We start from the raw sequence: 23,484 nt of genomic DNA on the forward strand, positions 1-23,484 counted from the left end.
TTTCTCCACATCCTCACCAGCATCTATAGTTTCCTGATTTGTTCATTTTAGCCACTCTGACAGGTGTGAGGTTGTATCTGAGTGTGTTTTTTATTTATTTATTTATTTTTTTAATTTTTTTTATTTTTTAATATATGAAATTTACTGTCAAATTGGTTTCCATACAACACCCAGTGCTCATCCCAAAAGGTGCCCTCCTCAATACCCATCACCCACCCTGCCCTCCCTCCCACCCCCCATCAACCCTCAGTTTGTTCTCAGTTTTTAACAGTCTCTTATGCTTTGGCTCTCTCCCACTCTAACCTCTTTTTTTTTTTTTTCCTTCCCCTCCCCCATGGGTTTCTGTTATGTTTCTCAGGATCCACATAAGAGTGAAACCATATGGTATCTGTCTTTCTCTGTATGGCTTATTTCACTTAGCATCACACTCTCCAGTTCCATCCATGTTGCTACAAAAGGCCATATTTCATTTTTTCTCATTGCCACGTAGTATTCCATCGTGTATATAAACCACAATTTCTTTATCCATTCATCAGTTGATGGACATTTAGGCTCTTTCCATAATTTGGCTATTGTTGAGAGTGCCGCTATAAACATTGGGGTACAGGTGCCCCTATGCATCAGTACTCCTGTATCCCTTGGATAAATTCCTAGCAGTGCTATTGCTGGGTCATAGGGTAGGTCTATTTTTAATTTTCTGAGGAACCTCCACACTGCTTTCCAGAGCGGCTGCACCAATTTGCATTCCCACCAACAGTGCAAGAGGGTTCCCGTTTCTCCACATCCTCTCCAGCATCTATAGTCTCCTGATTTCTTCATTTTGGCCACTCTGACTGGCGTGAGGTGATATCTGAGTGTGGTTTTGATTTGTATTTCCCTGATAAGGAGCGACGTTGAACATCTTTTCATGTGCCTGTTGGCCATCCGGATGTCTTCTTTAGAGAAGTGTCTATTCATGTTTTCTGCCCATTTCTTCACTGGGTTATTTGTTTTTCGGGTGTGGAGTTTGATGAGCTCTTTATAGATTTTGGATACTAGCCCTTTGTCCGATGTGTCATTTGCAAATATCTTTTCCCATTCCGTTGGTTGCCTTTTAGTTTTGTTGGTTGTTTCCTTTGCTGTGCAGAAGCTTTTTATCTTCATAAGGTCCCAGTAATTCACTTTTGCTTTTAATTCCCTTGCCTTTGGGGATGTGCCGAGTAAGAGATTGCTACGGCTGAGGTCACAGAGGTCTTTTCCTGCTTTCTCCTCTAAGGTTTTGATGGTTTCCTGTCTCACATTCAGGTCCTTTATCCATTTTGAGTTTATTTTTGTGAATGGTGTGAGAAAGTGGTCTAGTTTCAACCTTCTGCATGTTGCTGTCCAGTTCTCCCAGCACCATTTGTTAAAGAGACTGTCTTTTTTCCATTGGATGTTCTTTCCTGCTTTGTCAAAGATGAGTTGGCCATACGTTTGTGGGTCTAGTTCTGGGGTTTCTATTCTATTCCATTGGTCTATGTGTCTGTTTTTATGCCAATACCATGCTGACTTGATGATGACAGCTTTGTAGTAGAGGCTAAAGTCTGGGATTGTGATGCCTCCTGCTTTGGTCTTCTTCTTCAAAATGACTTTGGCTATTCGGGGCCTTTTGTGGTTCCATATGAATTTTAGGATTGCTTGTTCTAGTTTCGAGAAGAATGCTGGTGCAATTTTGATTGGGATTGCATTGAATGTGTAGATAGCTTTGGGTAGTATTGACATTTTGACAATATTTATTCTTCCAATCCATGAGCAGGGAATGTCTTTCCATTTCTTTATATCTTCTTCAATTACCTGCATAAGCTTTCTATAGTTTTCAGCATACAGATCTTTTACATCTTTGGTTAGATTTATTCCTAGGTATTTTATGCTTCTTGGTGCAATTGTGAATGGGATCAGTTTCTTCATTTGTCTTTCTGTTGCTTCATTGTTAGTGTATAAGAATGCAACTGATTTCTGCACATTGATTTTGTATCCTGCAACTTTGCTGAATTCATGTATCAGTTCTAGCAGACTTTTGGTGGAGTCTATCGGATTTTCCATGTATAATATCATGTCATCTGCAAAAAGCGAAAGCTTGACTTCGTCTTTGCCAATTTTGATGCCTTTGATTTCCTTTTGTTGTCTGATTGCTGATGCTAGAACTTCCAGCACTATATTAAACAACAGCGGTGACAGTGGGCATCCCTGTCGTGTTCCTGATCTCAGGGAAAAAGCTCTCAGTTTTTCCCCGTTGAGGATGATGTTAGCTGTGGGCTTTTCATAAATGGCCTTTATGATCTTTAAGTATGTTCCTTCTATCCTGACTTTCTCAAGGGTTTTTATTAAGAAAGGGTGCTGGATTTTGTCAAAGGCCTTTTCTGCATCGATTGACAGGATCATATGGTTCTTCTCTTTTTTTTTGTTAATGTGATGTATCACGTTGATCGATTTGCGAATGTTGAACCAGCCCTGCATCCCAGGAATGAATCCCACTTGATCATGGTGAATAATTCTTTTTATATGCTGTTGAATTCGATTTGCTAGTATCTTATTAAGAATTTTTGCATCCATATTCATCAGGGATATTGGCCTGTAGTTCTCTTTTTTTACTGGGTCTCTGTCTGGTTTAGGAATCAAAGTAATACTGGCTTCATAGAATGAGTCTGGAAGTTTTCCTTCCCTTTCTATTTCTTGGAATAGCTTGAGAAGGATAGGTATTATCTCTGCTTTAAATGTCTGGTAGAACTCCCCTGGGAAGCCATCTGGTCCTGGACTCTTATTTGTTGGGAGATTTTTGATAACCGATTCAATTTCTTCGCTGGTTATGGGTCTGTTCAAGCTTTCTATTTCCTCCTGATTGAGTTTTGGAAGAGTGTGGGTGTTTAGAAATTTGTCCATTTCTTCCAGGTTGTCCAATTTGCTGGCATATAATTTTTCATAGTATTCCCTGATAATTGTTTGTATCTCTGAGGGATTGGTTGTAATCATTCCATTTTCATTCATGATTTTATCTATTTGGGTCATCTCCCTTTTCTTTTTGAGAAGCCTGGCTAGAGGTTTGTCAATTTTGTTTATTTTTTCAAAAAACCAACTCTTGGTTTCGTTGATCTGCTCTACAGTTTTTTTTAGATTCTATATTGTTTATTTCTGCTCTGATCTTTATTATTTCTCTTCTTCTGCTGGGTTTAGGCTGCCTTTGCTGTTCTGCTTCTATTTCCTTTAGGTGTGCTGTTAGATTTTGTATTTGGGATTTTTCTTGTTTCTTGAGATAGGCCTGGATTGCAATGTATTTTCCTCTCAGGACTGCCTTCGCTGCATCCCAAAGCGTTTGGATTGTTGTATTTTCATTTTCGTTTGTTTCCATATATTTTTTAATTTCTTCTCTAATTGCCTGGTTGACCCACTCATTCGTTAGTAGGGTGTTCTTTAACCTCCATGCTTTTGGAGGTTTTCCAGACTTTTTCCTGTGGTTGATTTCAAGCTTCATAGCGTTGTGGTCTGAAAGTATGCATGGTATAATTTCAATTCTTGTAAACTTATGAAGGGCTGTTTTGTGACCCAGTATGTGATCTATCTTGGAGAATGTTCCATGTGCACTCGAGAAGAAAGTATATTCTGTTGCTTTGGGATGCAGAGTTCTAAATATATCTGTCAAGTCCATCTGATCCAATGTATCATTCAGGGCCCTTGTTTCTTTATTGACTGTGTGTCTAGATGATCTATCCATTTCTGTAAGTGGGGTGTTAAAGTCCCCTGCAATGACCACATTCTTATCAATAAGGTTGCTTATGTTTATGAGTAATTGTTTTATATATCTGGGGGCTCGGGTATTTGGCGCATAGACATTTATAATAGTTAGCTCTTCCTGGTGGATAGACCCTGTGATTATTATATAATGCCCTTCTTCATCTCTTGTTACAGCCTTTAATTTAAAGTCTAGTTTGTCTGATATAAGTATGGCTACTCCAGCTTTCTTTTGGCTTCCAGGAGCATGATAAATAGTTCTCCATCCCCTCACTCTCAATCTAAAGGTGTCCTCAGATCTAAAATGAGTCTCTTGTAGACAGCAAATAGATGGGTCTTGTTTTTTTATCCATTCTGATACCCTATGTCTTTTAGTTGGCGCATTTAATCCATTTACATTCAGTGTTATTATAGAAAGATATGGGTTTAGAGTCATTGTGATGTCTGTATGTTTTATGCTTGTAGTGATGTCTCTGGTACTTTGTCTCACAGGATCCCCCTTAGGATCTCTTGTAGGGCTGGTTTCGTGGTGACAAATTCCTTCAGTTTTTGTTTGTTTGGGAAGACCTTTATCTCTCCTTCTATTCTAAATGACAGACTTGCTGGATAAAGGATTCTCGGCTGCATATTTTTTCTGTTTAGCACACTGTAGATATCGTGCCAAGCCTTTCTGGCCTGCCAAGTTTCAAAGGAGAGATCAGTCACGAGTCTTATAGGTCTCCCTTTATAAGTGAGGGCACGTTTATCCCTTGCTGCTTTCAGAATTTTCTCTTTATCCTTGTATTTTGCCAGTTTCACTATGATATGTCGTGCAGAAGATCGATTCAAGTTACGTCTGAAGGGAGTTCTCTGTGCCTCTTGGATTTCAATGCCTTTTTCCTTCCCCAGTTCAGGGAAGTTCTCAGCTATAATTTGTTCAAGTACCCCTTCAGCACCTTTCCCTCTCTCTTCCTCCTCTGGGATACCAATTATGCGTATATTATTTTTTTTAGTGTATCACTTAGTTCTCTAATTTTCCCCTCATACTCCTGGATTTTTTTTATCTCTCTTTCTTTCAGCTTCCTCTTTCTCCATAACTTTATCTTCTAGTTCACCTATTCTCTCCTCTGCCTCTTCAAGCCGAGCCATCGTGGATTCCATTTTGTTTTGCATTTCGTTTAAAGCGTTTTTCAACTCCTCGTGACTGTTCCTTAGTCCCTCGATCTTTGTGGCAAGAGATTCTCTGCTGTCCTGTATACTGTTTTCAAGCCCAGCGATTAATTTTATGACTATTATTCTAAATTCACTTTCTGTTATATTATTTAAATCCTTTTTGATCAGTTCATTAGCTGTTGTTATTTCCTGGAGATTCTTCTGAGGGGAATTCTTCCGTTTGGTCATTTTGGAGAGTCCCTGGCGTGGTGAGGACCTGCAGTGCACTTCCCCTGTGCTGTGGTGTATAACTGGAGTTAGTGGGCGGGGCCGCAGTCCAACCCGATGTCTGCCCCCAGCCCACTGCTGGGGCCACAGTCAGACTGGTGTGTGCCTTCTCTTCCCCTCTCCTAGGGGCGGGATTCACTGTGGGGTGGCGTGTCCCGTCTGGGCTACTTGCACACTGCCAGGCTTGTGTTGCTGGGGATCTGGCGTATTAGCCAGATGGGTGGGTAGGCAAGGTGCACGGGGGGTGGAGGGGCAGGCTTAGCTCGCTTCTCCTTAGGTGATCCACTCCAGGAGGAGCCCTGTGGCAGCGGGAGGGAGTCAGATCCGCTGCCGGAGGTTTGGCTCCGCAGAAGCACAGAGTTGGGTGTTTGCGCGGAGCGAGCAAGTTCCCCGGCAGGAACTGGTTCCCTTTGGGATTTTGGCTGGGGGATGGGCGGGGGAGATGGCGCTGGCGCCTTTGTTCCCCGCCAAGCTGAGCTCTGCCGTCCGGGGGCTCAGCAGCTCTCCCTCCCTTTGTCCTCCAGCCTTCCCGCTTTCCGAGCAGAGCTGTTAACTTATGACCTCCCAGACGCTAAGTCGCGCTTGCTGTCGGAACACAGTCTGTCCGGCCCCTCCGCTTTTGCCAGCCAGACTCGGGGGCTCCGCTTGGCCGGCGAGCCGCCCCTCCGCCCCGGCTCCCTCCCGCCAGTCCGTGGAGCGCGCACCGCCTCGCCGCCCTTCCTACCCTCTTCCGTGGGCCTCTAGTCTGCGCTTGACTCCGGAGACTCCCTTCTGCTAATCCTCTGGCGGTTTTCTGGGTTCTTTAGGCAGGTGTAGGTGGAATCTAAGTGATCGGCAGGACGCGTTGTGAGCCCCGCGTCCTCCTAAGCCGCCATCTTCCGGAACCCTGAGTGTGGTTTTGATTTGTATTTACCTGATGAGGAGTGACATTGAGCATCTTTTCACGTGTCTGTTGGCCATCTGGATGTCTAATCTTTGGAAAAGTGTCTATTCATGTCTTCTGCCCATTTCTTCACTGGATTATTTGTTTTTAGGGTGTGGAGTTTGGTGAGTTCTTTATAGACTTTGGATACTAGCCCTTTGTCTGATATGTCATTTTCTTCTTGAAGCTAGAACAAGCAATCCTAAAATATGTATGGAACCACACAAGGCCCCGAATAGCCAAAGTAATTTTGAAGAAGACCAAAGCAGGAGGCATCACAATCCCAGACTTTAGCCTCCACTACAAAGCTGTCATCATCAAGACAGCATGGTATTGGCACAAAAACAGATACACAGACCAGTGGAATAGAATAGAGACTCCAGAATTGGACCCACAAAAGTATGGCCAACTAATCTTTGACAAAGCAGGAAAAAATATCCAGTGGAAAAAAGACAGTCTCTTTAACAAATGGTGCTGGGAGAACTGGACAGCCACATGCAGAAGGATGAAACTAGACCACTTTCTTACACCATTCACAAAAATAAACTCAAAATGGATAAAGGACCTGAATATGAGACAGGAAACCATCCAAACCCTATAGGAGAAAGCAGGAAAAAACCTCTCTGATCTCAGCCACAGTAATTTCTTACTTGACACATCCCCAAAGGCAAGGGAATTAAAAGCAAAAATGAACTATTGGGACCTCTAGATAAAAAGTTTCTGCACTGCAAAGGAAACAATCAACAAAACTAAAAGGCAAGGGAAGGAATGGGAAAAGATATTTGTAAATAGAAGTCTCATTTAAATAATAATAAAAAAAGTCATCCGGCAGGCTTCAGATCACAGGTGCCAGGCCACAGCAGGACCCCTGGAAGCTCCTCGTTGGAGGCAATTGTCAGCTGTTACTCCCTTTCCTGGGCACTAACTGAAGGTGGCGGGGGTGGGGGGGGTCTGTAGTCTCTGGCAGTATCTTGATGAATGAGCACCGTCAATTTTTTTTTTTTAGTCTTTATTTATTTTTGAGGGAGGGAGAGAGACAGGGTGTGAGCAGGGGAGGAGCAGAGAGGGAGACACAGAATCTGAAGGAGGCTCCAGGCCCCGAGCTGTCAGCACAGAACCCATCGCGGGGCTTGAACTCAGCAACCGTGAGATCATGACCTGAGCCAAAGTCAGACAACAGACTGAGCCACCCAGGCACCCCCAGGCTCTCTTGATTCTAAAGTGAGGACAAATACAGGGAGCATCTGTAAGTCATGGGGGCTTTGAAGCCCTTCCCGTTTCAGGGCTCCCAGCCCACTGCTCATGGGGTGCTGCTGGCGTAAATGCAGCCTGTCCCCCCTCACCTCCACAGGCAGTAAGCACTGTCACACCACCAGTGAGCCCTGTTCATGGCCCCACCCCACCCAGGCCACCAGACCTTGATGCCTTGGAGGTATTAGAAGGCAGGTCCACAGCTGGCTCTTGGGGGACCCTCATGTTTGCCAGCGGGCACAGGAGAGAGGGAAAGGCAAACACACCTTGCCTGCGTTGAGATGGGCTGCCTAGGAGATGAGTGTATTTTGGTGAGGGTGGGAGGAGGCAGGTAATGAGCTCCTGGTAATTTCTAGCCTAAAAATAGTCACGGCACTTCAAGGTTGTTAAATTCAAACCCAGGAATGCTGTAAGTAGGGACTGCTGCTCCCATTTTACAGAGTGGAAACTGAGTCTCAGAGAAACTAGAAGCCTTTCACCCCAAGCTATGTTCAGTAAGTGGAGGCATGTTTGCATCTGGAAGGAGTGAAGACCCAGGCTGGAGTGAAATTCTGACTCCCCTACTTACCAGCCATGTGGTTCTCGATAAGAAGTACTTACTGTCGGGGCGCCTGGGTGGCGCAGTCGGTTAAGCGTCCGACTTCAGCCAGGTCACGATCTCGCGGTCCGTGAGTTCGAGCCCCGCGTCAGGCTCTGGGCTGATGGCTCGGAGCCTGGAGCCTATTTCCGATTCTGTGTCTCCCTCTCTCTCTGCCCCTCCCCCGTTCATGCTCTGTCTCTCTCTGTCCCAAAAATAAATTAAAAACGTTGGAAAAAAAAAAAAAAGAAGTACTTACTGTCTTCATGTCTTAGTTTCTCTACCCATCACATGGAGATGATACCTGCCTCACAGCGTCTCTGTGAGGCTTTGATGGGGCAAGATATTTAGGCACCTATTACAGTGCCTCGCATAGAGCAAATGCTCAGTGCATGGGCGTGATTCATTCTCTCTGTAGGCCTGCAGGTCAATGGCCCGTGAGGACCAAGAGTCCCTCCTCTGGCAAGGCACCTGGGTGGCTCAAGTTGGTTAAGCGTCTGACTTTGGCTCAAGTCATGATCAAATGGTTTGTGAGCTCGAGCCCTGCGTCGGGCTCTGTGCCGACAGCTCAGAGCCCAGAGCCTGCTTCGGATTCTGTGTCTCCCTCTCTCTCTGCCCCTCCCTCATTCGCACTGTCTCTCTGCCTCTCAAAAAATAAATAAAACAAAATAAAGAGAGAGTCTCTCATATGGGGGAGGAGAGTAAATGTTTTCTTCACCTCCAATGACTCTCTCCTCTTACAGGGCCTTCTGAAGAGCCCCTACTCTAAAGGCATTTAGAAAACAGGCTCTCCAAGCCAGGAATTTCTTGTTAACAGATCCTCAGGAAAGTGCCTGCAGAGGCATGTCCTGCCCCTTCCTGCTATTTCCTCCCAACATTTAACCTTAGTCCTGCCTTGCTGACCTCTAGGACCATGGCCGTCACATTGTCTAGGACAGCTGTTTGCCATCTGTTACCTGACATCCCTGTTGTGGCCTCAGGGTGGTCATTCTCTTCCATATTGGTCATGGCCACATTCTCTTTAGGATGGATAATCTCAACCCCTTTGCCCATGGAACCAGCGGTTGGCTTTCCCTGAATAAGCCGTGGCCCAGAGAGTGGGAAGGATGGTGGGAGCCGTATTTTCCATGCCTCCTGGGAGCCCGGCATGGTGACGTGTGCTGGGGATGACAAGGTTAGGGAGGGCTGGCTTGCACTGGAGATGAACACCGGCATGGAAAACATCTCTCTCCATCCTCGAGAGGGGAGAGCTCTTCGGGGGCAGCCAGACCTTCCTCCAAAGCGGGGAACATTACTGCTCTGGCAGGCACTCTGAGGCAAAGAGAATAATATAATCTGATATTTCCCACTCTTTGGGGAAGAGATTACACATATAGTAGCCATTTTCAAGAGCCACAGAGGAGTGCAGCCAGAGGGGGAGGAGGGGCCTGAACTTGGAATCCAAGGAGAGGAGCCTGCTGTTTGTGCAGGCAGGCAGTCTTTTCCATTTTTAAAGCTCCACTGGATTCCCTCTGAAAACAGCACATTTGGCGGCCTCTGACTTTCTTCTCTGGGCTCTGCTTAGTTAGCATCACGCCAACTCCCTTTGCAATCCAGTAGCCTCTTGAAGTGTGTTTGTTTGCCTGATGGGACTGAGTGGACAGGTCCTGGCCTCTCTGCTGCAGCCTGTCACATGCCCCTGGGGATGGTGCTGTGGCCCCATCACAGTGCTCTAGTGAGCTCACTCCAGCCCCAGGCGGTGCTCCGATCCCAGCTCTAGGGTCTCAGGGCTATTGATTTCCTTTTGGCCCCTCAAAATGCCAATTCTCTATCATGGTTTCAGGAGCAGAGTTCTTAATTCATGCCAAGGGCTACCTCACTTGTGGAGAATCATTTCTTGGGTGTGTTGAATAAATACTCTGAGGAGGGGGAGGATTTCCTTTCCTATATGGCCTGGAAAATGTCCAGCTCTGATTCCTTAAGGGACATGGGCTTTACCCTGGCTTGGGGCCCTCACATTTAATCTAGCTGATGCCACAGTCAGTCCCCTCAACCTCAAGGTCCACCCTGGTAATCTATTTGTGCAGCACTTTGTAATTCCCAAAGTGCCCTTAGCTCCCAAACTTCATTTAGGCTTGACGGCAACATGGGTGATAGGTTGGACAGCTATTAGTCTGGCTTTTCCAGAAGCTGCAAAGCTCAGACAGGTTAAGCGACTTGTCCAGAGTCATGCACCTGCCAGGAAGCGGGGTAGGACCGTAAGTTTTGGGAACTCCAGTCTGAGACTCTCGGCGTTCACTATATCATGAGGGGCCTGCTCTCTACCCTGAGATGGTCATGTGACTGTGCTGAGATGCCAAAGAGTCGTGTCACTCACTAGACTCTTCACTTAGGGACTTGGGGTCCAGAGGTGGCCGCTGTAAGGATACAGTGCATTTTGGGGATGGGGCGAGAGTGCAGAGTGGGCTCAGGGAACAAATATGTCGATGTTTATGCGAGTTCAGGGCAGAAACAGATGCCCCTGCTTTGGCACTTGAAGCAGAAAACCATCTGACACAAGGAACAGGGTGCTGAGAACACCCTTAGATGGGCCGGACTAAGACACCAGGCGGCGCCTCCAGGAACGATTCCCTGGATCACAGAGAACTCCCTGCCTCAGGAGCTTACCCCTACTACTCAACCCCCTGAATTCAAGAGTACATGGCACAGTGGCAGGCCAGGCCCGAAGAAGCTGCCACTGCCGCTGCCACTGTCCCTGGGCACTCTGGAGCTGGAGTTCGGACACTGAGATCCCGCTGTCGAAAAACTTGATGTTTCTTGGATGTTACCAGCAGAAACAGCCAAAGGGGCGGGAAGAGTCTGGTTCCTGTCTAGAAACATTGCTTACAAGGGGATCTGGGAAATGTGGCTTTTTGTTTGCTGGCGTCCAGGCCCTGCAGGGCAGGAAGGGACAGGAGGAGGAAAGTGTGATGGATGCTGAGTGGTTTCCAACACCACGGCCGGCCTGACGCCCACTCTGCCATTACCAGTGAGAACCAGAAGCCAAACGTCTGAAAACAATGCCCAGCTCTGGAGTGGCCATTCAGACAGTCTTTATTAGCACAGGAACCACCCCTAGCACACAGTCCCGTGATGCTGAAAATGTGCACAGACGCCACATATCTTAAGAATCAGCCACGTACTTCATGGTGGAGTTGAGAATCTCTATCCCGTGCAGCTCTCTCAGCTGAGCGACAAATCTGCCATAATCAGAACACCAAGTTCAGGACATCAATGCCATGGTGCCTGGAGCCACCCCCTCTCAGGTAGAAGCTGGCTGGTGAGGCAGAAAGGGGAAGTAGCTGTTGCCCTGGGAGCCCTGGCAATCAAAGCATGTAAGGTGCTCAGGGAGGTACAAAAAGCACAGTAAATAGGACAGGCTGATCCGACGGGGCCTTGCTCTCGGGGACTCCCCAGTAGGTTGCCACTTTGAGCTCAACCTAGCTAACGTGACTTGCTTTCTGTAGAAGAAAGATTTTATCTGTGCCTTCCGTCTAAAAATCAGACAGAACTTGAAGGGGCCTCAGATGTGATCCCAGTCAACCCTTTCACTCTCTGGGGAGGAATCAGAGGGCTTAGTCTGGAAGAGAAGGAGCCAGCTCTGCTCCCTGTCCATGGAAGGCACCCCCCTCCTATGCCGGGACTCCATCCCTCAGACATGCATGATAACTAGGGGTTTCAGCACATCAGAACCCAGCCAGAGCAAAACATAAGCCTGAGCTAAAAGGGAAGCAATGCACACAGTGAGAGCAGAGATCTCTTGCCCTGGCTTGTCTTAAACATGCTATTCTTGCTTCAGTTTCCTCCAGCACGGGAATGTGGCCCTCACTGGGCATTCTCCCACATGCTCAGGCAACGGGCAAAAAAGTGAAGGAGGAGGGATGCGTGGACAGATGGGCAAGAAGCTAGAAGAGAAGGAGAGAATGGAATGGAGGGAAGATGATGGCAGTGAGTGGACAGGACAGATGTCTGTCAGAGAAGCATCTTCCCCCTCTCTCACTGGAGCCTGAGAGCCCAGGTCTCTCAGGGATGTAGCTACTGGGCCTAACTCCTGTGTGCACAGGAAGCACCAGGACTCCCGGGGCTCTCCACGGAGTTCTGGGTGGCACGGAGGCCCAGCCACCACATGGCCACCGCATGGTACCTCTGCTGGCCCTGCGTCTTCCAGGATGTAACTGACGCGGGCCACCCCGGCTTGGAGCGGGTGCATACCTGGGCTCGGCCGTGCACAGCTTCCCCAGGGCGATCCCTGAGTTCAGCTGCACGGCTGTCTTCTGGGCATCGCCACCTGCGTGCCTTAGCAGCACCTGCACAATGTCCGTCTTCAGCAGGGAAGACGCGGCACGGGGCACCTCCATGCAGTTCCCCAGGCAGAGGGCAGCGTTGGCCACCACAATCTCATCCTCTGAGCTGAGCAGCCTCAGCAGAATGCCAAACTCTAGAGGGAGGGGAGAGAACCAGCATCTGTCCCTCTGAACCTCAAACAGCAAGGGACAGGAGGAGCACCTGGAGTGTCAGTGACACTGAGCCTCCCCAAAGCTCTGACATGTCACTTGGTCACTCGGCAAGTATTTGCTGAGTACTATGGACCTCCTCGGCTCCTGGATGCGTCTCTGATGTTTCTCGGGTGCCCAGGGCAGTGCCCAGCGTGGCATAGTCGTTGTGTGGCTGAATGTTATGTGTCACACAGGTCTGTCTTCCCTAAAGTCCCCGTTCTAAGCCCCTGCACTCCACCTGAGGGCCCCGAGTAGGGGGCCCCGGGCCTGCTCCCTGTGGCTACAGGGCAAGGAGCAGGATGCAAAAGAAGGGCTCCTTCTTCCACGCCAGAGAACGTGTGAAGAACATTCGCAGGCTGCCTTGCTGGGAACACCCGCTGTACATGACCGCAGCCATGTTTAGTTACTAGACTAAGGCTGCCTCCGACTCTGCTACCTTCCCTGCTCACTAAAGGTCCGTGAAGGGAGAGAATTCGCGTTAGATCAGCCGAAGCAGATGCTCTGCATGAGCCCACTCATGCTCTGTCTCTCTCTTAAAAATAAATAAATGTTAAAAAAATTAATAAAAAACCCCAAAGAAACCATTCCAGTTTACTAGGAGAGAGGCAGTGGCTCCTGGCCTCGACCCTGTCATCTTTGAGTTGCTTCACAGCGGGGTCTCCAGCATGGGTGTGCTACCTGTGTGCAGCTGAAGGCTAATTAAATGCTTCCAGAACAGGGTGAAACAGATAATCTTAGTAAACAGTGCAGAAGTCTAGAGAGAGGTTAACAGGGCTCTGCAATGCCTCTCCCCACGCCTCGCCCCTGCTCCCTGGGCAGCTGTGAGGCAGGATTAACCTCTGGGATGTAGGCTCTTGCCTAGGGAAACTATCACTTACTTTGATCCAGTCTTATCACTTCTTCTCGTGCTTCATGTTGGCTATTAGTGCAGATAGCTAGTATCTTCACGGCATATCGTGATGCGGTCTGGCCTCCCGTCTGGGTTTCAGAATGAAATTGGAAAAATAAAGTCACTCCTCTGATTGTTCTTGGCCACAAACCAGCGAGCAGCTGTGCCTGTGTGAGCGGCTTCCTAAACTTCTAAAACAGAGTTCCCCCGAGAATGGCGGGTGCTTCCCGGTGAGCAGGACTGGGCCCTGCCAGGCTGGTGTCATTCCCGTCCCCAGCAGCACAGCCCACAGCCCGACAGGAATGCGGGCCTGTCATGTGCACCTGGGTAATTGCCTGGAGAAGGTTTTATGAGTGAGTGGCTGAGGAAGGCATGGTGCTGTTGACTGGCAGATGTACCAAAGAGGGAGGAAGGGCCCCCCCCCCTCCGCCGCCGCCTTTCACCGTGTCACCTCACCACTGGAGAATGGGGAATGACTTGCTAAGGCTGTCAGGCTGACAGGCCTGCATGGAGAACATCACAAATCTAGATCATTTTAAGAGGTGACAACTGTCAACTCATAATCCTCAAAATCACCCAATGCAGGATCTTCAAGAGGCACACGTGCATATATACATGCACAGTGCACACGTGTGTGCACGTGATCAGCAGTTTCCGGTGGGGTGCAAGACTTGCATGGGGTGAATGATGGTCATTGTCCATGTGGCAGCTTAATAACGCTGACCCAACCTTCTACCCCTCAATGTTGCCCCTGCCTCAGCAGCGGCCCCCCGACAGAGCATGCCTCCTGGCCCTGCTCAGCCTGGGGTTTTATGAGAAGGCCTCCCGTGGGGTCCTTATTCACCTGGTCCTTCCGGTGGGTCTACTTCAGCTGCTGCGCTGACTCAGATCATGGAAGCACCATTTTGTCCCAGAGCAACGCTGCCCCCTCCCTCCCTCATAAGCGGAGCTACAGCCAACATTCTCCAGACAGCCGGGGAAAGCATGGCCAGCAGAACACGAGCCAAACAAGGGGCCCATGGGACCTTGTGGAAAGCCACACCAACCATCTTTTTTGGGGACAGAGCCTGTATATTTTAAGTGAGGCTCGAGTGGTCACCAATTGTTATGGATGCTTCTAATGAACAATTTACGGATTTGTTCAGCAATCTTACGGTGACGTTCAGAGCACTGTCTTGGGTGACAGGTGGAAGGAATCCTCATTCAAGAAGTTTCACAGAGGGCAGGGGTGAAATGGCAGCCCCTGAATGGAACAAAACCCTCCTTAATTCTTTCGCTCAGATAACCTGTGCCGCTCCTGGAAATGCAAGTGGTTGTAACCCAGTAAGTTGCTCTACCTTTAGGAACTTAATCATCTTCTTCACCACTCCTGCTCTGAGGGCCTCCTCAATAATCTTCCGAGAGGAAGACAGGGTGCGGCTGAGGATGCCAGCGGCTCTCTGGGTGAAGCGGAAAGTGAAGATCATTAATCGTTCTGTTCATAAATTCTGATGACCTTTAAAAGTCAGCAAGTAGTTTAGTGAGGCGAAAACAATCATTAGTGTGGGGAGCAAAACACGCACCTCGGTTTTACAAATATGTAGTGGCCAAGGAATAGGCAGGAAGCAGTGTTCATTATACAGGTACAGGACAGGTGACTCAAGGGCTGGAAACAGGGCCCCTGGCATGCAGGGGCCCCGTTCATTTCAGCTCTACATGGAACCGAGCAGGTCAGCTCTGGCACAGAAAGTCCTGCCCCGACACCCTGCAGTGCTCCGGGAGTAGCAGGGTCTTTACTAGACGGCAGACTTCTTGGATTGATCCTCAGGGTCTCTCTCTTAGCTTGTCCTTCATCTTGTCTGAATCTCTGTCTGCCTGTTCTGCTTTCTGGCGGACGCCATTTATGATTTTCTAGTTCCACTTTGCTTTTTATCAAAGAGCTAGCTGTTGTTTTTATCAAAGAGCTAGCTAGGTGTTATAGATATGTTATCTTGAATCTTTCGGAGGACACAAACGATCGTCACTTTTTCTTTTGTTTCCTATATCATCTCTATTTCTTCTGGGTTCATGTTTTTCTGTTTCACTTGGTTTTTCTATTTCTGTGTGTGGCTTCCCTGAAATGTCCCGTGACCCTTAGCTGCCCATTTATGGGCACACTTATGAAAGAGCAATAAAAATATATTCCGGTGTGCTGTGTTTATTGGGAGTCTGTCGACTGACACGTGCAGAGGTAGCACTCCCAGACACTAGAAAGCAAAACATTTTTCTCTTGTCTGTCAATTCCCTTAGAGAAAAAAAGCTCTGATTTTCCACCAGAGGTATAGACACCTGACTGCCACACGTGGTCCCCCATCTCTTACTTGTAGCCTCTGTAGCACCTGGTGTTCTGGAGTCTCGAGCCTCTCCAGGGTCCTACAAGGCAAATCTGTGTCCTCTGTATCTGTTCTCTGCACTGAGGTTCCTTCAGCCCTGACTCACTAGCTATGACGTTTGTAGGTGTTCTTTATCTTCCAGAAACGGGTTAAAATTATTTAAAAACTGACTGATGATCTCTTGCCTGTTCATTTTGTCAGTGTGGATTTCTAGGTTTTTTTCCTTCCCTAATGTTTTCAGTCTGATTTTAATGAGGTTTCCCTACAGAGAAGGGATAAATATGGGTATTACCATATGATCAGTCTTATTTCCCTCATCTGCTCCCTACAGGTGCCAGAATGTTGCCACAGCTGACACTACAGATCTCTTGTTAGGCCCAAGACAGAGGGGAGAGCCCACTACCAAGGGACCAGATGGCCCTGGTGACACTGCTGCTCTGTCCAACAAGCCGGTCGGTCAGCACCTGACTGAGGCACAGGCAGAGAGTCCTAGAAACATCTGGCCAGGAGAGTCCTTAAAAGGTTAGCTCACTAGCTCTGGTCAAAACCATTCTGGAAAACCCAAGCACCTGACAATAGTGATGCTTGCCACTTTTGGGGTGATGGGTCTTTATTTTGAGGATCTGATGAAAGGCATGATGCCTTTGCCATGAAAATGCATGTGCCCCCAAAACCGTCTATACAATTTCAGGGGGTTCCAGGGACCCTGAAGACCTGCCATGCACTCCAGGAGTCCACATGAAAACCCTCCACCCTGTCCTGTCTGAATTGACTTTGGGGAAGTTGCAGGCATACTAGTCCCACACAGGGTTTGTTGCATCTGTTCAGAACCTTTATTGTGATCCTGGACCCAGTCTCCAGTATGTGCTCCCTTGGAGGACTGGTTTCCCACACCTGCTGGATGTGCCCCAGGTGTTTCTCTGAGCACTAGTGCCCTGACCTAATAGGTGGAGAAGTTGGGGTGATTACTTCTGTGAGTAAACAACACATCCTTGGATGACAGCAAATGGTCTGTGGATCATACTGATGTCCCCCCGATGCTCTGTGTTGACCACAGGTCTTTCTCAGCTTTCTTGTCCAAATGTCAGAAGCACAAATAAGAAAGCCACCCCAGCATGCATGTCCAAGGGGGCTAAAACCATTGTGCATAAACAGCCTCTGGGATCATGGGCTTCAAAATACAGGCCTGGCTTTCTTGACTACGGAAAAAGATTGTAAATGAAATCTCATCACCTGTACAATTTGCACCAGGATATCTTGGAATAGGACAAATCCAATAATTAAACTGTGGAAGTTGTTAAGTTGCAAACCATACAGAAAAGAGATTCCTGACTTGGGTCCATGGACTCTTGGGGGTCCACAGATGGGCACTGGGTTGGAGGGTCACCGACTCCCCTGGAACAACAAAGGAAGCTGTTTCTGGATCTCCCGGGGAGACACTTACTGTCAGGATCCCTCCATCCTGGCTGTTGAGTAGAAACATGCACCTTCTGCTCACCTCCACAGCCCAAACCTGCCACGACAGGAGAGAGGAGGAGGTCTGAATGGCCTGTTAATCTGAATCCTCCATGGAGCTCCTTCTGAGCCAACAGCACTGGCCTCTCCCTCTTCAGCATGGCCACACTCTGTCCGTATTTCCCTCACGACCCCTTCTTCCATCGCTCTTGCTTCTTCCCACAACTGTCTCATCTCCCTAACTACAGGGCAATGCCTTGAGGGCGGGGAGCACATTTTACTTGACTTTGGAAAGGCAGAACCTAGCACTGTGCTCAGCACATCCTGGACACTCAGTCCACTTTCTGGAGCAGAGTGACATAGCGCCCGTCCTGCTCTCCCCATTCCCGCCACCAGGGTGTGAGTCCCCTGCTTCTACTCTCTCTCTGAAAGCCAGAGCAGTTCTATCAATGCACAGGCTTGGGCTTGGGTTGTGCCGGGGCTCCCGGCAGGGAGGAAAGACTGCCGTACCTCACAGATGAAGGGGGACTGAAGACACAAGTTCATCACAAGTCCCAGGAGCGTGTACAGGACGTCTCTGAACAGGTCCACAGCCTCTTCACACCTGGCCTTGGGAAACAAAGCAAAGGGATCAGTGACCTTTCTGCCCTGCAGCTTTTCACAGCCACCTCATCCCTTTGGCAGTGATCTTAGTTACTCACGTGCCCTGAACTGTCAGTGTTGTGACCCTAGGAGATGGTGGAAGATCAGAGACCAGTTCCGTGAATTAGTGTTAGTGGAGAAGACTTGCAAGGAATCTCTGGTGCCTGAGCCATGAGACTGTGGCTCGGCCCGGTCCTATGTTTAAACTGGGGAGTGGGCAGTCAAGCCAACTCCACCGGAAAGTCCTCCAAACTCTCCAGGGTGGATGGAGGGCTCTTTAAGGCCGGCCACCCATAAAATCTATGGTTGTGGAAGGGGTAAGCCACTGGCTCCAGCACCCTCAAAAAGAATTTTTGGAAAAGCCGGCTAATCAAGAAGAAGCCACTGCTCCCAAAGCAGGTAAAGGACTACATTCTGAACGGAAGAGTCACAGTACCATGAGGCCCAGACAGGCATCCCCGAACTCTTCAGAGGCACACATCTGTCTTCGGACGGCAGCCTCAGCACTAAGGTTTCCCACGAGGGCAATACACTGGCAAAGAGCTGACGTGTTGGTTATTGTAGGTTCTCTCCTCTAAGAACGAGCCAAGAGAAGGAAAGTCTGCAGAGAGCAGGCAAACGATGCCAGAGCAATCTGTAGGGGCATCCCTCACTCAGCAAAACGCCTGGGAAGCAGACTGCAGAATGTCACCCAGGGGCACCAATGGGGCCACCTGGCACCAGCATGGAGGGAGGCACACAGGCAGTGGACCCAAAAGCACCCTAGCCTGGGATGGGGAGGCCTGGGGCTTCATCTCAGTGACTCCACCAACCCGCTGGGAGGGCTTGGGCGAGTCTCGTCCCTTCTCAGAGCTTCCATTTCCATGTGCGTGGAATACGGGCATGTGGGCAAGTTCTCAGGTCCCCTGAGACTTTGATGACTCCCATGGCACAGGGTCCAGTCATAGCATGCTGTCCTAGGAGGACCCCACCTTGCTATGTCCTGCTTCATCAGCTCAAATCACTACTTGCCTTCCCGCTGGGGATGACCACCACTCAAGGACACGGCTGCCCGTGGTACTTACGACGAGCCTTGGGGTCAGAAGGGGACTGACCGACCGGAGCTGACACCCTCTCTCTGCCTCCACCTAAGACACAGTCCACACCCATCCTCTTTTCCCCGGCACTCGAGCCCCATCCATAGGCCCTCCCCACCTGTCCCAACTGCACTTGTTGTAATAACAGAATTGTGTCAATTCCAGCTGTGAAGAAATGATTAATCAACCCGAGAGACAACAGGAGTTCTGGAGCGTAAACTGTGTTTAAACGGCTCTGCTCACGCGTCTGCGAATGTCTGTCACAGGTGCGAAAAATGCGGGCTTGCTCACCAGAACACCTGTGAGTGCCGGGAGCACACCTGGAAGGTTGGCCTGGAACCAGACTTGGAATCTGTGGAGAAAACATCCCCACGATTTAGTTCTACACTGCACAAACTATAACAGAAATACGGTGTCTTGGGTAAGGGAGCAGAGTATCACAGGCTCAGGAACCGTGTGATGTGCAGTGTGCATGGATGATTTATTCTGAACAACAACAACAAAAAAATGTCACTGGGTATGTAATGTGGCTTTAATTTTTCTAAGTCTGGAGAATTGCCTTTGACGTTAAACAGCAGACCTCACGTGGTAACTCTTTTAGTGCGGAAGTTGCTGGAATCCCTCGATTTCTGCCAAGCTCACTCACCACCAGCCCGGCCCTCCCCTGGTTCTGTGTGCCATGCAAACAGGAAACACAGAGCAAGCATGTTTATTGCGCAGCGGTGAGGAGGGCCCAGATACACACACATCTGCTCCTACTAGAGCGGCTTTGACACATTCCCAGCCCATGCCATGGCCTGTCTGCGGGCACAGACAGCTCTTTCTCATCATAGGACCATGCTAAGCAAGACACCCTTAAGTTTGTGAGATTTAAAAACAGACCAAAGATGCACTTAAACCCCCAAGAATTATGAAAATTGAAGACCTCTGCTGTCTTCCCCAGCAGCTAAGTGGAGGGAAGGGGGGATTACCCATAATGCCACTGAGAACCCAAGGGCAGGTTGCTTTCTATTCTCAGACTCATTCAACACACATTTGCTGGGCAGTTCTGAGTGGGCACTGATGAAGGGAAGGAAGCTTCTCCAACTGACAGTAGCTTTGTAAACCGTGAGAGGTACCGTTTTTTAAGTCTGTTACTGCTTCCAGACCCATCAAGGACGGGGGTCCCCCTGCAGGCAGGGGGGACTGGAAGGGCCAGCCACAGCCCCCTGCTTGGAAGGCAGCGGCCCTTCTACTCAGTGAATCTTATGATGCTCAGTTGGCCAAACCTGCCTGCATACTGCATATTTTTAAAGATCAGACAGTTTTACAAATGTTGAAAAGGAAATGTCAGTTTCTGGAAATAAAAATTACCTTTCTTCCAGAGCCAAGTCTGTGAGCAGTCCCATAGCAGAGTTGGCCTTCTTATCTGAGAAATCAAGAAAGGACACCAGGGCTTCCAACAATCTGCAAAAATCCAGAACAACCTCAGAGCGGGCTGTCCTCCAGCTGACAGCATCCCCAACAAGGAGACCTCACAAAAAGGCCAGAAAGGAGTCTGCGTCTGGGTCACATAAGCTGAAAGGTGGCCTCACTACGTCCTCCTGAGCAGCCCAGCTCCCTGCCCACCCCAGAGAGACAGACACTTTCCTATGGGGATGACTCTGCCACTTAAACTCCCAGAGGGTTGAACAGTTTTAACCAAAGTTCACTGACTATCAGATGCCAACTGGGACGGAATCTCTGGCACCTCTGCCAAGTTCAATCACCATAAGTGACATCTAGGTGGCATGCTTCCTAATCTGCTGCCAACTCAAGTGGGAGGGAGGGCCCCCTAACGAGGTGGGGGATGGAGTAAGGTTTCAACAAGATTTTGACGGGCTGCTGAATATGTCGGATGATATTGAATAGGGTTAAATTCAAAGCCCTCCCTTTAGAGCTGCAAATTCTGTATGAGCAATAGACCTGGGAGACCTGGTTCAGACCTGGCTCATATGAAAGATTCAAGGGCATTTAGCCGATCGCAAACCCAGGATGAACAAACAGTGTGCTACAGCTGCCAAAAAAAAGCTAATGCAATCTGTGGCTGTCCTAACGGCCTAGCTGCCACCGCTAGGAGTCATCTGTCCAGCCAACCGGCACTAACCACCTACTGTGTGCTCGGTGCTGGGCTCAGTGCAGGGATACAGTGCTGGGCGCCTGGTCCCCTACAGTGACACACGTGTTAGGTGGTATGTTAGAAACAGATGCATGTAAAGTGGGCACAGTGTCTACCTGGCGTGTGGTGTGGGAGGACGGAGATAAAGGCTTCAGAGAGCAGAGGGCATGTCGGCTGTCCCCCGAAAGTACAGTGTTCACTTGTGTTTGTTCGTTCAAGCGACATCACTTACTGATGACAAAGTGCCAGGAGGTGTGGTGGGTTCTGGGGCCGCAGCAAGGAAATAAGACAACGTCTCAGCTCCATGTCAGGCACACGGGGGCAGGGGCAGAGCATCACAAGCAGAGCACACGGCATTCACAAGGACGGTGAGGCACAAAACGGCAGGGGCACACATGGGGACGCCAGCAGTTCCTCATAGCTGCTGCTTACGGCACGAGGACAGGACAGCGAGCGGCAAGGTGGGGTGCTGCGCCTTCTGTGGCCTGCTGGCAATTTGTGCTTCACCCGCGGGCCTAGGTTTTGCCGAGTGTGCTGGTGTATGGTGGGGGAGGCAGCTTCGTGGGCCTCTCGGTCTTTAGCAGAGGCTGCGTCTTAGTGAAGTGTACAGGGAGTTCCCGAGCACTGTGTTTCGCCGTGTTGGACAATTAATGCTATAGGCCGTAGAGAGTCATTCTGGAGTTTTAAGTAGGCACATAACAGAACAGATGTGCATAGGAGGCAAATCCCTTTGGTGGAATGGCGGAGGCCGGACTGGAGCCCACTGTACAGGAGACAGGGGATCCAACGGGGGGAGAACTGGAATGGTCCAGACAGTAAAGATGGGGGGATTCGCTGAGGCAGGGGCAGGGCGAGACACACAGTTGGGAAGAGAGAGGCCCTCGTGAAGGCCTAGAAGGGGTGCTCACAGATGCCAGAAGAGAGCCCTAAGGAAGGATCCCGGGATGCGGAAGAGGGAGAAGTGACGATATACCATCTTCCCACCCAGAGGGGCCCTCAGGAGTCTGGCTTAAGCGACTGGGTGGATGGAAGTGCCACCTATGAAGATAGGAAATTCAGGCAGAGGGTCTGCTTTGAAGAACCACTTGTGATTTAACCTAGTGATGCCTGTGGTGTTGACATGGAAGATGTCCGGCAGCAGAGGAGGGTCTTCTGGCACTCAAGAGAGGGACTTGTATGTGATAATTGAGGCCACGAATGAGAAGAGGGCCAAGAGTAGGATCCCTGATTTGCAAGGGTGACCGCATAAGGGGAGCTTGCCAAGGAAACCAGGAAGGAAGAGCCTGGGGGCAGAAGGAGGGCCACGAGGGGTGGCCAGCCACGTGCTGGAGTTTCACGAAGAGTGCAGCAATCCACAGGACCCAGTGCCACGGGGCAGCCAACAATAGAGGCAGAAAAGGGACCATCAGGTTGGGGATTGGGGTTTAGGAGTGGACTCCAGCCACCCACATCTATCCCACTGGATTGTTCAGCAGCTCATTCCAGGAGGGGTCTGGAAGTCAAATAATCTGAAGAATGGTCAAGGAAACCAGGATGCTTAACCTGGAAAAGATCAGTGTCTTCAGATGCCGCAAACACTGGAAAGTGGGAGAATTGAAGCGGTCCGGAGGCCTCCAATAGACTGGACCAAGGCCTCCCTGTAAGGAGTGTGGAATGGGGCAGGCAGTTTGTGTCCAGTGCAAGGAGATAGCTTTCCATCAGTCAGAACTAGCCCGGAACAGGATGGGCTGCCCTGGGAGGTGAGATCTGCATCCTCTAATTGGCTGGGGCAAGTTTCCCAGTCTACTAGTTGCTCTAGCGCCCGTCCTAATCACATGGAGAAGAATACAATGACAATGCTGGAGTCTTCCCTGGAGGGCATCACACACAGACCATAGTGGGGTACCGCAAAGGGGACAGCGGCACTGGATGGGGCTGGACTGGACTGTTTCTGTGGTCCCAGGTAACTCCAAGCTTCTGCAAATCCCCAACTTCCTTAGAACAGTGTTCTAGTGTTCCTGCTGTCAGAAATTATGGATTTTACAGTTAGTTCAGAGTCTTCACTCATCAGTTTAACTCTGTTTTCCTCAGTCTTGAGGGTGGACAAAATGACGCTGAAATGCACAGAAGTGGAGCCGGCAGTCTTGGCTCACCTTGGTGTTTGTCTCGAGAGACATGAACAACGAGACTTCCTCTCCATGTGACAAGACACACATCCTAACTGGAGTCATTATCCAGTAAGGACATAGCGGTCCTTTCTCCTCCCTCCTGTCTCCTTTTTGGATGGCAGATTTTCTGCTCTGCTGACAGACAGTTGTCCCTATAGTGGACCCCAGGTCAGAAAATGCTCTGGTGAACCAACAAATGCATGTTCACCTCAGTTTAGGACCCTGAGCAAATAGACCCTGAAGAGAGGAAATGAAAATGCTTTTAAAAGTTATTGAGTCCACACCATGTGTCAGGTATGACTCCAGTTCCTTCCTTCCTTCCTTCCTTCTTTCTTTCTTTCTTTCTTTCTTTCTTTCTTT

The 23,484-nt window shown here is 49.1% G+C and overlaps 1 protein-coding gene across 3 annotated transcripts in view; it reads right to left on the reverse strand.

Annotated features, from left to right (window-relative positions):
• Nucleotides 1-10,962: 10,962 nt before the first annotated feature.
• TTC12 (tetratricopeptide repeat domain 12) overlaps nucleotides 10,963-23,484 on the reverse strand; it is a 53,637-nt gene continuing 41,115 nt past the window's right edge. Inside the window, exons 14-22 of one of the 3 annotated variants that reach the window (XM_049613053.1) lie at nucleotides 20,194-20,286; nucleotides 19,132-19,192; nucleotides 18,201-18,338; nucleotides 17,633-17,731; nucleotides 17,112-17,180; nucleotides 14,654-14,755; nucleotides 13,306-13,405; nucleotides 12,144-12,369; nucleotides 10,963-11,131 (exon numbers count right to left, since the gene is read on the reverse strand). In XM_049613053.1, the coding sequence (XP_049469010.1) occupies nucleotides 11,056-11,131; nucleotides 12,144-12,369; nucleotides 13,306-13,405; nucleotides 14,654-14,755; nucleotides 17,112-17,180; nucleotides 17,633-17,731; nucleotides 18,201-18,338; nucleotides 19,132-19,192; nucleotides 20,194-20,286 (964 nt within the window). In that variant the 3' untranslated portion in view covers nucleotides 10,963-11,055. Of the gene's footprint in view, nucleotides 11,209-12,143; nucleotides 12,370-13,305; nucleotides 13,406-14,653; nucleotides 14,756-17,111; nucleotides 17,181-17,632; nucleotides 17,732-18,200; nucleotides 18,339-19,131; nucleotides 19,193-20,193; nucleotides 20,287-23,484 lie in introns of all 3 variants that reach the window. The other 2 variants (XM_049613063.1, XM_049613071.1) reach the window with 2 other exon arrangements.

Source organism: Panthera uncia, chromosome D1 (genome assembly GCF_023721935.1).
Source record: "Panthera uncia isolate 11264 chromosome D1, Puncia_PCG_1.0, whole genome shotgun sequence".
Taxonomy (NCBI): domain Eukaryota; kingdom Metazoa; phylum Chordata; class Mammalia; order Carnivora; family Felidae; genus Panthera; species Panthera uncia.